This window comes from Cebus imitator, unplaced genomic scaffold (genome assembly GCF_001604975.1).
Source record: "Cebus imitator isolate Cc_AM_T3 unplaced genomic scaffold, Cebus_imitator-1.0 Scaffold79, whole genome shotgun sequence".
Classification (NCBI taxonomy): domain Eukaryota; kingdom Metazoa; phylum Chordata; class Mammalia; order Primates; family Cebidae; genus Cebus; species Cebus imitator.
Window position 1 is genome coordinate 57,831 of NW_016107394.1, and position 15,811 is coordinate 73,641.

A 15,811-nucleotide genomic window follows, 5' to 3' on the forward strand; every position below is an offset into this window, starting at 1 on the left:
TATCTTTAAGTGGAGAAGCTTTTGTTAACCTTCTCCTAGAATATATTTTTTAATGAGGGATATAAACTAATATCTCCAGCAAAAAGTAAACTTCAACATCCTTACCCTCATACCTCCAAAAAAAATCCCCAGAAAATTTAACATATATGCTACTAGATAAAGCTAATCTTGATTACTTCATGGAACTGCTCATAAATTTTTGAGAATAACTTGGTAAATCTCCTGAAAAAAAATTTCCAGATTAAAAAAGTTTCAGATATTCTCACTAATATTTGCCTTCCCTTTTCTAAAAGATATATTTTGACTCATTTATCTCATTACTAATCTTTATAGCTTATCTTGAAGAGGCAGTGCTGGTTTGACATAAATGTGAAGCACATTAAGGATACGTATGAGATAAGCTGACCGGCAACAAATATAAAAATACATAAACTGATAACTCTTAAATCCCAATATAAATCAGAAAATGTACAAGATGGAGATATAAGACGATTTTGAGAACTATTTTACTCAAGGAAAATGTAGATTACTTGGGTCCTCATTTATATTTTGAAAATTTAAGCCTTGAAGAAATCATAATTTGTATTGTAGATTGATTAAAAAATCAACACTAATAACAACTTCTAACCTCAATGGTAAAATGGCATTCAGGTTACAACATTATATTCGCCCTTTTCAACTTCCAACTAAAATGCATTTAATTGTTTAGCAAAAAGTAAAGATGTCAGAACAACTGGGAAAATCAGAAAAATTAGTCAAATGATTAAAAACTTGGAAGCCATTTCCACAGTGTAAATAAAGCTCCAGTATAAATGTGGCTGGCCAAAGACCTATGGTTGATATGCTTCTTCAGTTTGTGAAATGCATAGAACTGTCATCCACAGACTAATTAGGGAAATAGTTTTCAATCCGTCTAACTTATAGTAAAAGAAATGGAGTTTAAAACAGCAATGATTTTTTGTTTAAAAAGCATTTTTTTACATAAATTTTTTTTTTTATTTTGTGTAAGTAAAGAGTAAAAAAATAGCATAACACTGCAATATTATACTTATTACTCAATAAAATAAGTGAAGAAAAGTAAGATATTAATATATAATAGAAAGCAATGGAAGCTATGCAATTATTTACTGAAAACTTGCTATAAATGTGTAAAACTTAATTGCTTTTTCTAATAATCTGTTAAAATTATAAGCAACCAACAAGGAATACATTTTTAAAATAAGCCTTTCCTTTACTGTAAAAAACACTATTTAAAAGTAAAACAAAGTAAAAAATCTTATGCAAAAATTTAGCAACTGTGTGCACAAACATGGGTGACACATATAGAAGTCATTAGCACCCTCATAGGGGCTGGTAAGAGCAGACACTTGAGAGCAGAAACACTTTCCTCACTCTAACTGTATTTTCTCTCCTAAAACAACTCTACAGCTGCATTGTAATTAAACAAATGACAACATGTTTAACCTAACCAAATGTTTATAGCTTCCTAGGGAAGGCTAAAAGTCAGGAAACAAGAAAAAATTTAAAAATACTTTATAGGTAATACCTTGGTCTAGCTTTTAAGATTACTAAAACATATTATAAAGCAATATTATTTTATATAGTAAGGTATATGAAAGAAGCCACAAATACTTCAATATAACAGAACATGAAGTACAGAAATAACAATAGATACATAGAAATAATAGTGAAAAATTTAGTGATATTAAGTGATACTTTATGTTATTTGGAAAAATATGGTTATTTTATAGCCATCTGGGAAAATTTAAAGCTCAATGTACATCTAACATTTTAACCGAAATACAAATATTCCAAAATTCCAAAATAACCTATAACTAGATCAATATTACGTGTATAAACATTGAACTTTGAAATTAAAGAAAAGCTGTTTTTTGAAATAGCATTTTTGAATAAGCTATGCCTTCTACATGATGACAGAAAATAAGAATTTATAAAGTGAGAATAAATACATTGACTGCATACACTTGAGTTATGAGGAATATCAAACTATTAAAATATTTACACTTTAACAAATGACAAGAATTAGTTTACATAGAGAATGAAGTCTATAAATAACATAGTAAAAGAAAAAATAAACCCATTGTAACAAGACAATATTTAAACTGTACTTAGAAAAGAAATTCAAATTGTTGACAAATATTAAAGAGGTTCAACTTTACTTAAACAATGAAAACTTTTCAAATATAGGTCGAAATTATTATATATTTTATTTACGATTGGAAAAATAAATATAATTATCAATGTCTATTAGACCTGAGGATGTAAAATTCTACAGACACTTATGTATATTTTAATATGGATATAAATTAACAAAATATTTTTAAAGATAAGTATGTCATTGCTACCCAAATATTAACTCATCACACATATTAACTCTGAATTCCCATATTTTGGTTAGATGGATAATCATTAAAATGAGTACTATTCTAAACCTTCTATCCTTTAGAATTTGTTCCCTACTGCTTACTACTATTATAGCAATAATACAAATATTTTATGGCTTCTCAGAGTCTCAGAATGATGAAAAATTTTTAGTAACTAGGAAAACTTTTAGGGTTCTCATCCTAAGAATTAGTATAACCAGAATATATTTTTACCTGTACTCATTACAAGTCTAATGAGCTGGAATAATGGACTCTTAACTACATTATCTTAACAACTACAATTTTAGCCTTATGATTTATTATGTTACACAGAACTTGCATGGATATGTTTCTGTGTTCATCTATGTTTCCTACGGAAGAAGTTTCATTTTGTTCACTGTTGTATATTTTGTTTCTAGCAATTTTTCGAAACATGGCAGAAATGTGATACATATTGGTCAAATTAGACATCAGTTGAAAAAAATCAAAACTTGTTTTCTTTTGCTTTTTTTTTGGTTTAAACTTGAACATTTTATTTTATTAATGTATATGAAATTGCAATTTATAATAAATATAAAAAAGTGAAGAAAAGAGTAAAGTCTAGGACTTAATACTTTTGGTTTTTTTTTTTTTTTTTTTTGAAGAAAACAAATTCTTATCATTCTTATAAATTTCTTATAAAAAAAATAGAGAAAAAATGAAAGAGAGAATTTCAAATAGAAAGAATTAGTTATCTCTATGCAATGTAGCAGCCTCAAACTGATAGAGTAGGTTTCACAGAGAAAGTATTTGCAAAGTGCATTACTGCTCCAGACAAGAATGTTGCTATTTTTGCTTGTTTATTTGTTTGTTAAAGAGACAGAGTCTCACTCTCTCTTAAGGCTGAAGTGTAGTGTAATAATTATAGCTCAATGCAGCATTGAACACTTGAGCTCAATGGATGTTCCTGTCTCTTGTGGAGACAGAATTTCTCTATATTTCCCAGGCTGATCTCGAACTCCTGGTCTAGAACAATCCTCCTGCCTCCTCAGAAGATTTCCAAAGAACTGGGATTTTTCTCATGAGCCACTGCACCTGGCCCAGATCCCTAATTTTTAAAGATGAACTTTTTGCAAATCACACTGCCACGTGTGTACCTATGCAACAATTTTGCATGTTCTTCACATGTACCCCAAAACCTAAAATGCAATAAAATAAATAAATGGGGGGAAAAAATAAAAGCTATGTCATGAAGGGACATTAGCAGTAGCTTGCTTAATAGTATTTTCCCAAATTTTATAAGATTTTTGAATTAGATAAACTTAGAAATGTTTTTGTTTTGTTCTAAATGTATTCTATATTTCCCTAATAACAAAATGTAACAAGAAAGAGAAATCAATAGATAGCTTAGTAAGTTACAGAAATACTTGTCCCCCCAAAAACTCTAAATCTTATCTGAATGAGGGTTTATAGCTCTCTTTTTCATCTACTCTTTCTCAAAAAGATCTCTCAAGGACTAAGCTTAAATTGAGTTTCAGAAAATAATTTGTGGGAAGAAGGCCATGATTTTCCTTTGTACCCCAATATATCAAAAATTTCACCTGTGGCAGAATGGCCATTAGGCAAAGAAACAGTTTTGAAAATTGAGATGATATTTTCTGTCATGTTAAACATAACAGAGTATTTGGATCTGGTGAGTTACGCTCCTTTTGAATCAAACTTTAATCGCTATTTATTTGCTAAAATATGGCTATGTAAGCTAAATGTGGCAAGATTTTTATAGTCTAAATTTCACAAATGCTAGCTCTCTGTAGCTCATAACATAACCTGGTAGATTACATGGAATTTATGTGAAATCAAATGTGATTTATTAATATCAGAGAAAAATTTATTTCAATCAACATGGTAATTGCCATAAAATATCTTAATTTCTGTCAAAAAACTAAGAACTCTACATCCCTTATTCAAAATAATTAAAGTCATATGCATAAAATTAGGCTCTTGCATTTATATTACAATCAAATCTATAAAAGAGGTTACATACATATCTCTTTAATTTCAGAGGATATTCACGTAATTCCTAGGAAGAATGACTACACCCAAACAAAAGGAGTACAGCATAGTGGGGAAGAGGACAGCCTCTACCTACAGAATGCCCAGTCTAATACCTGGCGCCATCACTTACTAGTATATGTCTTTTGGTGGATTCTTAACTGCTAGTGTGCAGCACTTTTCTTATCTGTAAAATTTGGATACAAATGGACCTAAACAGAATTAAAAACAAAAATCACATGATCACCTCAATAAATGCAGAAAAAGCATTTGACAAAATCTGGCATCTCTTTATGATTAAAACTCTCAGCAAAATTGACAATGCAAACAACATACCTCAATGTAATAAAAGCCATCTATGACAAACCCACAGCCAACATAATACTGAATGGGGAAAAGTTGAAAGCATTCCCTCTGAAAACTGGAACAAGACCAGGATTCCCACCCTCACCACTTCTATTCATCATAGTACTGAAAGTCCTAGCCAGAGCAATCAGACAAGGGAAAGTAATAAATAGCATCCAAATCAGCAAAGAGGAAATCAAACTGTCACTGTTTGCTGATGATATGATCATAATATGAAGATTAAAAGTTAGAAATTTTTCTACCAAATTAAAATATAATAAAAGATTGTTTAAATTAATGAAGCCTCAGGAATCTCTGGGACAATTACCACCTGTCAACAAAATAATTGGACAGCCAGTAAAAGAAGAATAAGATTGAGTAGAATATTATTTTGAGGATAATTATGTTTCTGATATTTTAGATAAATAATGACCATATGTTCAAGAAACTCAATAAATGACAAGGATAAATGGACAAAAAATACAACACTTCCATATATGAAAATGAAATCAGAAATCACTGAATATAACAAAACAATGAAATAAGCAATTGCTAAATACACTCAATGCACTGAGGGGGAAAAAAGGCAAATTATATTCATGGATTAGTAATAAGGATTACTGATTATTTTTTATTAGAGACATTTTAAACCAATAAGTAATAGTTACATGTTTTTAGGTTTTGTATGAAAATTCAGCCTATAATTTTATATTTTTAAAAGAAAAATCCTCACAAATTAAGGTCAGAGAGGAGGGACTTCTGGAAAAGCAATTATATCTCAGTAAATCCACTAATCATAAAATAAATTTTAAAAATCACTAGTAATTCCAAAACCAACATTTTGAGAATCCTGGAAATTAACTAAAAAAACAGCAAAAATTTGAGGACCATTTATTCAAAAGAAAACTGCTAAATTTTTATAAAAATTGAAGCATTTTATTTTGCTTATTTCAATTCCCTCTAGCAAGCACTGCAATATTCTTGAAAACTATCACTTTCAGAACCATTGTAGCTGTGAAACCTCGTAGGCATGTGGCCACCAAAAAGGACAGAGCAGCGTTGCTACTCCACAAAGGGGCTCCTCATCTCAAGCATTATTACTACTTGACCTCTCTTAGCTCCTTAAACAAATAAAAAAAATCATAATGCATTGTCTTTTGACTTGACTTCCAGCTCACTATGTGCAGGAAAGCCTATTCCCAATGCATTTATTGAAAATGATCAGAGGCAGTTGCTGAATGTCACAGTTGCCTGATTGTTTAACATCACATTTGCTGGTGTTATAATACTATTTGTGGCAAACAAAAGCCTGGTTAAAAACATAAGTGGAAGACTTTAGAAATGAGATCTCCATAGAAAATTCTGAAAAGCTCTGACATATTCCTTGTAATGTACAAGGCAATGGATATGTTCAGGGCTGTGCATATAGCCAGGAAGGACCTGCAAGTATTTCCACCTCTCATGTCTGGGTCATTTTGAGGACCTGCACATGGGGACATGAAGTCTAAGATAGAGTTGTAAGCTGCCAAAATGGTGAAGGAGTGCCATACCACATAGAGGAATTCCCTTGGCAAAGAGTAGAAAAATCATTGGTTCAAGGTATTTAAAGAGATCTCGGAATAATCACTAATGGATCACTAAAGTATCAAAGCATGGACTGTGAGGACACACAATTCGAGAAATAAATACTTTATATAACTTACAGAATTAATCTAAGAAGGTCACTAATAGCAACAACAAAAAGTAGCAAAAGAAAACAATAAAAACTGAAATATTACTTCAGAGAGATAGAAAGTCAATTTTTACAACTTTGCACTATGTTACATAAAAGTTTTCAATATTCAGAAACATAGAAGACACACAGGGACACAAGATAGTATAATTCACATACCAGGGTGAAAATGTCAATAGAAACATTACCGGGGCAGGGGGGGCATACCAGATGTTTGACTAAGGAAGGAAACAATTTCATCTTAATCATTTTAAACATAAAGGAATAAGGAAAATGATAACTGAGGAATCTTTTTAAAAGTGTGACAACAATAATTCAAGAAAGAATTAAATTATTAAAAACAGAAAATCTAAGCTTATAAAAAAATAAAGTTAAAAATGACTACATCGGACTCAACAGCAGATCTGAGCTAGCAGAAGTACGAAGCAATAAATATCAACATAAGTCAAATGAAGTTATCCTCTGGGAGGAACAGAAAGAAAGAATAAAGAAAAATTGCCTTACGAAAGAATTTGCCCTGTAATCGCAGCATTTTGGAAGGTGGAGGCAGGTGGATCACGACAGGCCAAGACGGTGAAACCCCGTCTCTACTGAAAACACAAAAATTAGCCAGGCGTGATGGTGGGTGCCTACTCTCCCAGCTACTCTGGAGGCTGAGGCAGGAGAATTGCTTGAACCTGGGAGGCGGAGTTTGCAGTGAGCCAAGATCGCACCACAGCACTCCAGCTTGAGTGACAGAGCAAGACCCCATCTCAAAAAACAAAACAAAACAAAACAAAACAAAACAAAAACTAGAAAAAATTTGCAATGTGTTTTTCTTAATTTTCAGGTAGCTTGCCTGCACTAAGTTTATTTGCTCTTCTTAGTTTTCTTTTAGATTTCTCCAGTTAATTACACATTTGATTGGCACCTCAGGCCTCTCATTTGACTCGCCACCATGTGACAGTCTCTGGAGACTCTATTCTTCATAGGAGAAACACATGAACACGAAGCGCATATAAGCTCTGGGAGCAAGCAAGGTTAACATGGCTGTGCCAGAGGGACTTTGCTGTATGTTTGTTTTCCTTTTCCTTTTGATTTTCTTTCTCCTAAGGGACATAACAGTCTTCTCTTCCAGACTTCAAGGGCCTCCTGAGCATTTACATAGCAGGTTACAGAGCAACTATAACTAACAACTTGACAGAGAGATTTTCTGCTTCAATGATAAATGCTGTCATAGTTTTTAACCATTACCACATATGCATTTTCACTAGATGCTGCAGTGAAAAATGATCATTTGCAGATTTGCAGAGGATAAGTTACAACAGTTATTTACTTCTAATCTGCAACATATTATATACTGTAAAATGGTTTTCAAGATAAAGCAGGTGGAACTAAATGAGAAAGGAAGATGTGTTAACATGTAAATAATGTTATACATTTCTAAAAGACATGTGGACATTTGAATTAATGTGAATTTCTAGTAGAGAAGAGTAAATAATCATAGAGGACACACACATACACGCACACACACAAAACACAAAAACACACACATAGACACACTCAGGTATCTATATTCAATATGCTACTTTTTAAGGAAAAACATTGAAAATTTCTAATCAAGGGTTCTGGCTATGTAACGCATGGTCAAAACTATTTTAAAGGAAGATATTCTAAGAAGGCAATTGGAGTGAATGAAAGGTAGGCAAAAACTATAAATAGGCTGACCATCTCTAAAGTCAGAAGCTTCAGTAATAAGATTAAACTTCTGTGAAATTATTAAGAGACTGAAGATATACAGGAACATCTGATCTCCACTGGAAATTTATTGGGAGTTTGCTGGAATTCTGTACCTTCTTTTTGGTGCTCACAGTCTGATGAAGGAGGCTGACATAAAAATAAACACATGCAAAGAATACGGTAAGAGTTCTATGAGACAGTTAATAACTACTTGACTGAAGTATTAAAGTTAAATAAATGAGATAATGGCTGGGTGGCTGTTGTTCCCACCAATAAAATACAATCAGGTAGAGGAGAATGAAAGAACTTACTGAATTTAGTTTGGGGTATATTTATGTGATGCTGCTAAAAAGCATTGACTATATATATATATACATATATGTATATATATATATATATATATATACATATATATATATGTGTGTGTGTGTGTGTGTGTGTGTGTGTGTAGATAGATAGATACAATATGTAGTGCCTTCAAAAAAACTGCATAGAAAATACCATGATATTCAAATAAATACCATGAATAACAATACCATGATATTCAACTGCTACTCTGAAGTAGCAGTTTCCAGCAAGGGACTTTCTGGACTCATCCAGAGACAAGCAAAACGTTAAAACCCAGACTCTCAGAAAAAATCAGGTATTTATTTGGTTAGAAACAGGCAGAATAATGGTGCCAACACGTAGTTACAAAGGTTTGGGCAGGTATTCCTGTTACCTTCGCAGATTGTCTGTTGAAGATAATGTCAAGAATGGACTTAATGAAATGAATGGATGTCTCTAGAGTTTCATTCAAATTAAGCCTGAGCGAAAACAGAGAAGGCTTTCTAGGAGGGAGGGGTGACTGCATAATCAGATCATACTTTGGGGATATTCTCCATAAATTTCTTAGTGTCTCACTTCTGGTGCCTTAACAGAAAGCTTCTCTGGGTTAGTAGGAAGTCATTTTACTTCTTTTCTCTTGATGTAGATTAGAAATGTTGCCATCTTATAAGTAAATTTATTAGAAACTAAATGATAATGGTTTTAGAATGTTTATACATATTTACCAAGCACAATTATGCTTGTTTGTAATCTTAAGCAATGTTTCTTCACTTAAGTCTATGTATATATTTCTAGGTGGGCTAAGTTGTTTCTTATAAGTACATCTCTATGCTAAAAATTATATCCTATTATTTTCCACTGGCCTTTTGTGTGTCTGATTCTCCCAGAAGCAGATTTATGAATGGAGCTTGGTAACCACATTTACAAATGAAAAACAGTCATTTAAGGAGTTGCAGAGAGGACAAGTTTAATAAATACTTTTAAATCTTTCATGCTTTGAAAGTTAAATATTTGTTGATTTTGTCTTACGTTCCTATCTGTGGGGTTACAGGCTTCATCTGTTTTGTGTCTCTATATTCTAATAGGAGTTAAAGCTCTTACTGTTTCTAACGTATTTTATGACAAATTAACTTTTTTCAATTCTTTACTATGAAACACTTCCAACATTCACTCACATAGGCCCAGTGTAGAATACCTTTAATGGTAAAATGCAGATACCATAAACAGGAAAACATTCTCCCATACAGGTATTATTTGGACATCCAGGCAATGAAGCATTGTCATTAGAAGTATCTATTAATATTTATAAAAATATATGATAAGGACATATTTATCAATATATCTTAAGCTTTTACATCAACAAGGTTCAGGACCAGAAATTGCCATAATGCGAGAAAATATAAGTAAGTGTAGAGCAAATATTCTACATTCTTGGTGGGAGGTAGACGCTGGATTCTGGGAAGAAGGATAGAGAGCTGTTATCAAAATTAAAGGATATGGTCAGAGCAAGAGTCATAAGAAGCTATTCTTGCTGTGTATCTGTTTTAAAAGGATGATTTACAGATGCTATGCTCGTCACTGTCATTATGCAGATGGATCCGAAAGCCAGAGCCAGAGCTGAGTCAATAGATGAAATCTATGAATTACAGAAAATGGACTGGACTACTGATGTTTTTATTTATTGTAATTTTAAATGATTTGCTAGACTTAGGAAATAAAATATCTCATTATTTTTGCATGGTTGTGTTACTCTGTTCATCTTTAAATCTTAAGGAGTTAGCCTAAAATATGTATAAATTTACTTTTGATGGATAATAAAGCATTTATTGTCTTTAATTTTGATTTTTTTCTTACACTTTAGCATTAAGAAATCTTATTCTGAAATCCTGATTAAGCTGTACTTCATATGGATAATAGTATTATTTAAAAGTAGTTGCATGTTGAAACATCCATTAATTATTTTGTGCATGAGAGTGTGTGCATGTGTGTGTCTTTGTTTTGTATATTATGTCAATTTCCTTGAAAACACATTTTAAGACTGTGTCACAGAATTCAACACTTGCTTTGGCACAAGGATGAAGTTACATTGTTACTAACTGCTTTTCTTAGAGGAAATAAAAATTATGTCATAGAATTAAACAATCTTGCAAAACTCAGAAAAAATAAAAAATAAATACACGAAATCTTCTCATTTACAGAAGAAGATGCTTGAGCTCAGAATGGTGATTTACCAGGAAATGTATAGATACTGAGGAATAAAGTCATTTCCTCAGTTACACAGTATGCCTGGAGTCTCCCACATGCAGAATCATGGAAAAATCATTTTGAAATCTTTCTTTGCCTGGGTACTTTGAACTAATCATACAACGTCTCAAGTTTTAACATGGGAGACAATGCTACACATCACCACATCTCATCCTTCTTCCTGATTGGTATACCTGGTTTGCAAGATTTTCACTGCTGGATTGGCATGCCTGTCTTCATCCTGTTCATCCTGACCCTGTTGGGGAACAGTGTAATCACTGTTACTGTCAAGCTAGAACCAAGCCTCCATCAGCCTATGTATTTTTTCCTTTGCATGCTGGCAGCGAATGACATGGCACTTGCCTCTTCCACAGCACCCAAAATGCTTGGCATCTTCTGGTTTAATGCTCACAGGGTTGTCTTTAATATCTGCCTGGCACAAATGTATTTCATCCACACATTTTGCATTATTGAGTCAGCCCTCCTTGTTGCCATGGCCTTTGACCGCTATGTAGCTATTTGCATCCCACTACGTTATACAACCATCCTGACGACACCAGTGGTTGTTAAAATGGGTGCAGTTGGTGTAATTCGAGCTATCTTAATGGTTTTGCCCTGTCCTTTTCTTATTAAGAGACTGCCATATTATACTAAATGTGTCATCAATCATACCTATTGTGAGCACATGGCTGTGGTGAAGTTGGCCAGTGCCAACACCTTCATTAACAGAGTATATGGAATCTCTGTGGCCCTTTCAGTGATGATATTGGATCTGGGGCTCATAGCCACATCCTATATCAAAATCCTTCAGGCAGTCTTTCGTCTGTCTTCCCAGAATGCCCGCTCTAAAGCACTGGGCACCTGTGCTGCTCATGTCTGCACTATTCTTGTCTCCTACACACCGGCACTATTTAGCTTCCTAACTCACCGCATTGGCAAGAAGGTACCTCCAAGTATCCACATAATTTTTGCAAGCTTGTACCTTCTAGTTCCCCCCACAGTAAATCCCCTGGTATATGGTGTCAAGACCAAGCAGATTAGAGACCAAGTGGTGGGTCTGCTTTTCTCAAAGAAAAAGATTTCTACTAAATAAAACTTGTAAAGCCAGTCCTAATTGGTATTGTGACTCTTAAAGACATGGCTATCCTGCTGAATAACTCAAATCAGGTCTCCAAACTATTCTTTCTTGCTTCTTGTACACCTTGTAGGAGAAATAACTGATGTTGTACATTCACTTCACTTAATATTACCTTTTGTCAATGTTTTATGCTTTCAGTTTATATCTGTTTGAAATGAAAACAAATAAGAAATTATCAAAGCTTGCCACATGGGAGACATTTAATATATTTTAATAATTATTTTTATTTTATATATGGTTTTATATTGATAATTTTATTATTTAATATTTCATCCACTAATGTGAAATAACTATATAAGTATTACAAAAATTGAAGAATTTCAGTTGGTTTGGTCAGATTTCTTCTTGAAAAATGATATTACCAGCCAGGCATGGTTGCTTAAGTCTGTAATCTCAACACTTTGGGAAGCTGAGGCAGGAAAATTGCTTGAGGAGAGAAGTTTGAGACCATCCTGAGCACCATAATTAGACCTCACTTATACAACAATAATACAAAATGAATTTGATATTGTGGTTCGCATCTGTATTTCCAGCTACTCTAGAGGCTGAAGTAGGAGGATCACTTGTGTCCAGGAGTTCCAGGCTCTTTATAAAAGAACAATTTATATCTGTACTCCTTAAGTGTGTATTGCAGATAGTTACTTTAAAGAGTACAGTATGGGAATGTTTTTTAAAAAAGAAGTTTAAAATGGAGAAACCTGGAAACATTATCTCAACCAAGTCATCAAGGTCAACATACACAGTGATAAATTATGTTGACGATAGGTTCCGTTGATATATTATGATCAAAATGTCACTTTAACTCTGTTCTTACTTCCAAAATTACATAAGCAAACTCTAGTTCTAAGAATGACATCAGATAAATTCCAGCAGGAGGGCATAATACCTGGATAATACCAAGGCCATCAGAATCAAGAAAAGTTTCAAAAATTTTCACAGCCAAAAGGAGCCTGAGCAGACAGGACATCTAAATGTAATGTGGCATCCTGAAGGAAACCTTGGGGAAAAGGGAAATTAGGCAAAAAATAAGAAAATGTGAAAAACATGATAGACTTTAGTTAATTATACTATATGAGTATTCATTTATTAATTGCAAAAGTTATGCCAATCTAATGTGCAATGCTAACAATAGAACAAACTAGGTGTAGAGTCAGTGGGAATAATTTATACTATGTATGTACTCAGATTTCTGGAAATAACAATCAGCCCTGAGAATAAATTCAGTAATAATGTATTCCAGTGCATAATTAAATATTTGATACTTTCTAGTGTGCAGATTATCATAAGGCACAAAATAACTTAAGACTTGAGTGGTAATGATGATGACAATCAAAATTTGAGGAGAAGAATTGGTTCATTGTCATTGGAACTATCAGCTTTAACACTACATTTATTCTGGTGTTAAATAACTTCATGCACTTAACATTTTTAACCAGAGAATAACACTGAAATTTAAGGGTGTTTTTGATTTAAGATTTATTGAGGTATTTTTAAGACAATTTTACACCAAATAATTGAAGAAATATCTTGAGTTAATTGGACTACAAACAATCTTCATGATTTCGGTTTTTTTATGTCATCTATTAACTTATTCCGTATTCCTATCTACTAAATCCATTTAACTAAAAATCCGAGCCTTACTGTCTTAAATGCAAACCTGCAACTTTATATATCAGCACATTAATATAGTGATTAGTATAGGTTAGTGTGACCATAAAAACAGTACAAATGATTTTTTTCAGATTTATTAGAATTATAATACATTAGACTAAATTTTTTATTCAGTGATGACGATGTAACAAATTTTTAAAATAGATGAAAATATTAACATTTAGTGTTGCTTTTAAAAAATATCCATTATTAAGAGCTGGGTAAACTTTATAATTTGTGCCTTTATGCCATCTATAATTAAAAGTCATTAGCTCTGTGTTCTTCAATCAGTTTTGTAACCAAAACAAGTGAAATTGTGTAAGTAGGAGTCAAAATCTTACTGTTTTGTATGCAAAAGTAAAGCTATTTCAGCTCACAAAAAACTTGAGAAAACGCAGGTTCTAATCAAGAACGAGACCGCTTCAAAGCGACTTTTTGTTATTTAAAATGAGATAAATGAGAAATCAGGAAGGATTTTTAGAGTAGAAGATCTTGAACACTCCATTTCGAATTTGTTTGGTCTTTACCCCATAAACAATAGGATTGAGCAAAGGAGGGATGAGTAGGTAAAGGTGGGACAGAAGAATATGCATATAGGATGGAATATGGAACCCAAACCTGTGTGTAAAGAAGGAAAAAAAAACCCAGGAGATAAAACTCAAGGAAGACACAAATGTGGGCAATGCAGTGTTAAAGGCCTTGAATCTTGCTTCCTTTTGAGGCAGATTGAAAACAGTTATAAATATTTGAATGTAGGAGAGTGTGATGAAGATTACATCAAGTCCAAGTATACTGAAAGCCACAAACAGATCATAGATCTTATTAATTCGAACATCATCTGCTGCCAACTTCACGATGGCCATGTGCTCGCAATATGAATGTAAGACCACAGTGGTCCTGTAGAATTTCAGCCAGCATTTGAGGAGAATGACACATGGAGCTACAAACAGGGCTGCTCTGAGTGTCACCCCAACCCCGATCTAAGTGAGAAACTGGTGGGTAAAAATGACTGCATGTCTCGGAGGATCACAGATTGCCACATAACGGTCCAGGGCCATGGCCAGCAAAATACCTAACTCAATACACTGCAATGAGTGGATGAGCCACATCTGCAAGAGACAGGCATCAAGGTATATTTGTGGCAGGTGAAACCAGAATATTCCTAGCATTTTGGGTAGGATGCAGGTACTGAGAGCAATGTCTGTTGCTCCAAGCATTGCCAAGAAGATGTACATGGGCTCATGGAGCCTTCGCTCAGCTTTGATGATGACCAAGAGCAGGGAATTCCCAAACACAGCAATGATGTACATGGCAGAGAAAGGAATCCCAATCCAAAACTGCATAGGCTCCAAGCCAGGGATCCCAATCAGCGTCAGCACTGAAGGCATGAACACTGTGCCCTGGAGCTTGAGCATGTTGGCTTACAGCTGCTTTAGAAAGCCTTCCGGTTTAGTTAGCTTATTTGTTTTCTTTCTTGTGCTATTGGTTCTCACCTGGATTTATAGAAATTTATATACTCAGAAATTAAGTATGGCTTTAAGGGTGTTTTGTCGAGCACACTCCTGTTCTGGTTAAATAGATCCAGGAATACCTCCTAAAGCCTCTCTCCCTTACTTTTTCTCTCTCTCATTTTGCCTCTATTTCAACACAAAAGTGTAGAATACCGCACACTATTCAATATACAAAGAAGACCTGCTCACAGTGTATTTCTTTGTATTTATCAGTTGAAGAATATCAGCTTGGTTTTCCAATAGGCTTAGAGATAAACAATACTAAATAAAATTGATTATATGTTAAATGGTAAACAAGCCAGATGGAAATATCTAAAACTTGGTATATAAAAAAAAAAAAACTTACCAAATTTTAGATCTGAAAATGTTGTACTGACAAAATTGCACTTGATAAAATAATAGTCTAAAAGAATACTAGCCTAAATCATAATAAATTTTATTTATCTTAAAACATTTTCTCAAGTTAATATCATATCAATAATTAGTATCTTTTAAAAATATATAAGGCAATTACAAAATCTTCAGTAAAATAAATCTGAAAGCATCAAGCAAATAAACATAAGTATTTCAAATGATCTAGAAAACACTAAAAAGATAAATGTATTTGTTCAATGGAATTTAATTGTGACTTTATTTATTAACAAGAATAATCAATTTTTATATATTTATTTTTTATATACAGAACATCCATTGATCTTTATTTTATTTGACAAAATTTGCATTATTAAAA

At 32.9% G+C, this 15,811-nt stretch overlaps 1 protein-coding gene and 1 pseudogene across 1 annotated transcript; one reads left to right on the forward strand and one right to left on the reverse strand.

The window, feature by feature from the left end:
- The first annotated feature begins 10,921 nt into the window (after positions 1-10,921).
- On the forward strand, positions 10,922-11,875 carry LOC108307381 (putative olfactory receptor 52P1). Its single transcript, XM_017532784.1, has one exon. It carries the CDS (start codon positions 10,922-10,924, stop codon positions 11,873-11,875), a length of 954 nt encoding a protein of 317 aa, XP_017388273.1.
- A 2,159-nt stretch (positions 11,876-14,034) lies between these two features.
- LOC108307382 lies at positions 14,035-14,985 on the reverse strand (annotated as a pseudogene).
- Between the last annotated feature and the right edge of the window lie 826 nt (positions 14,986-15,811).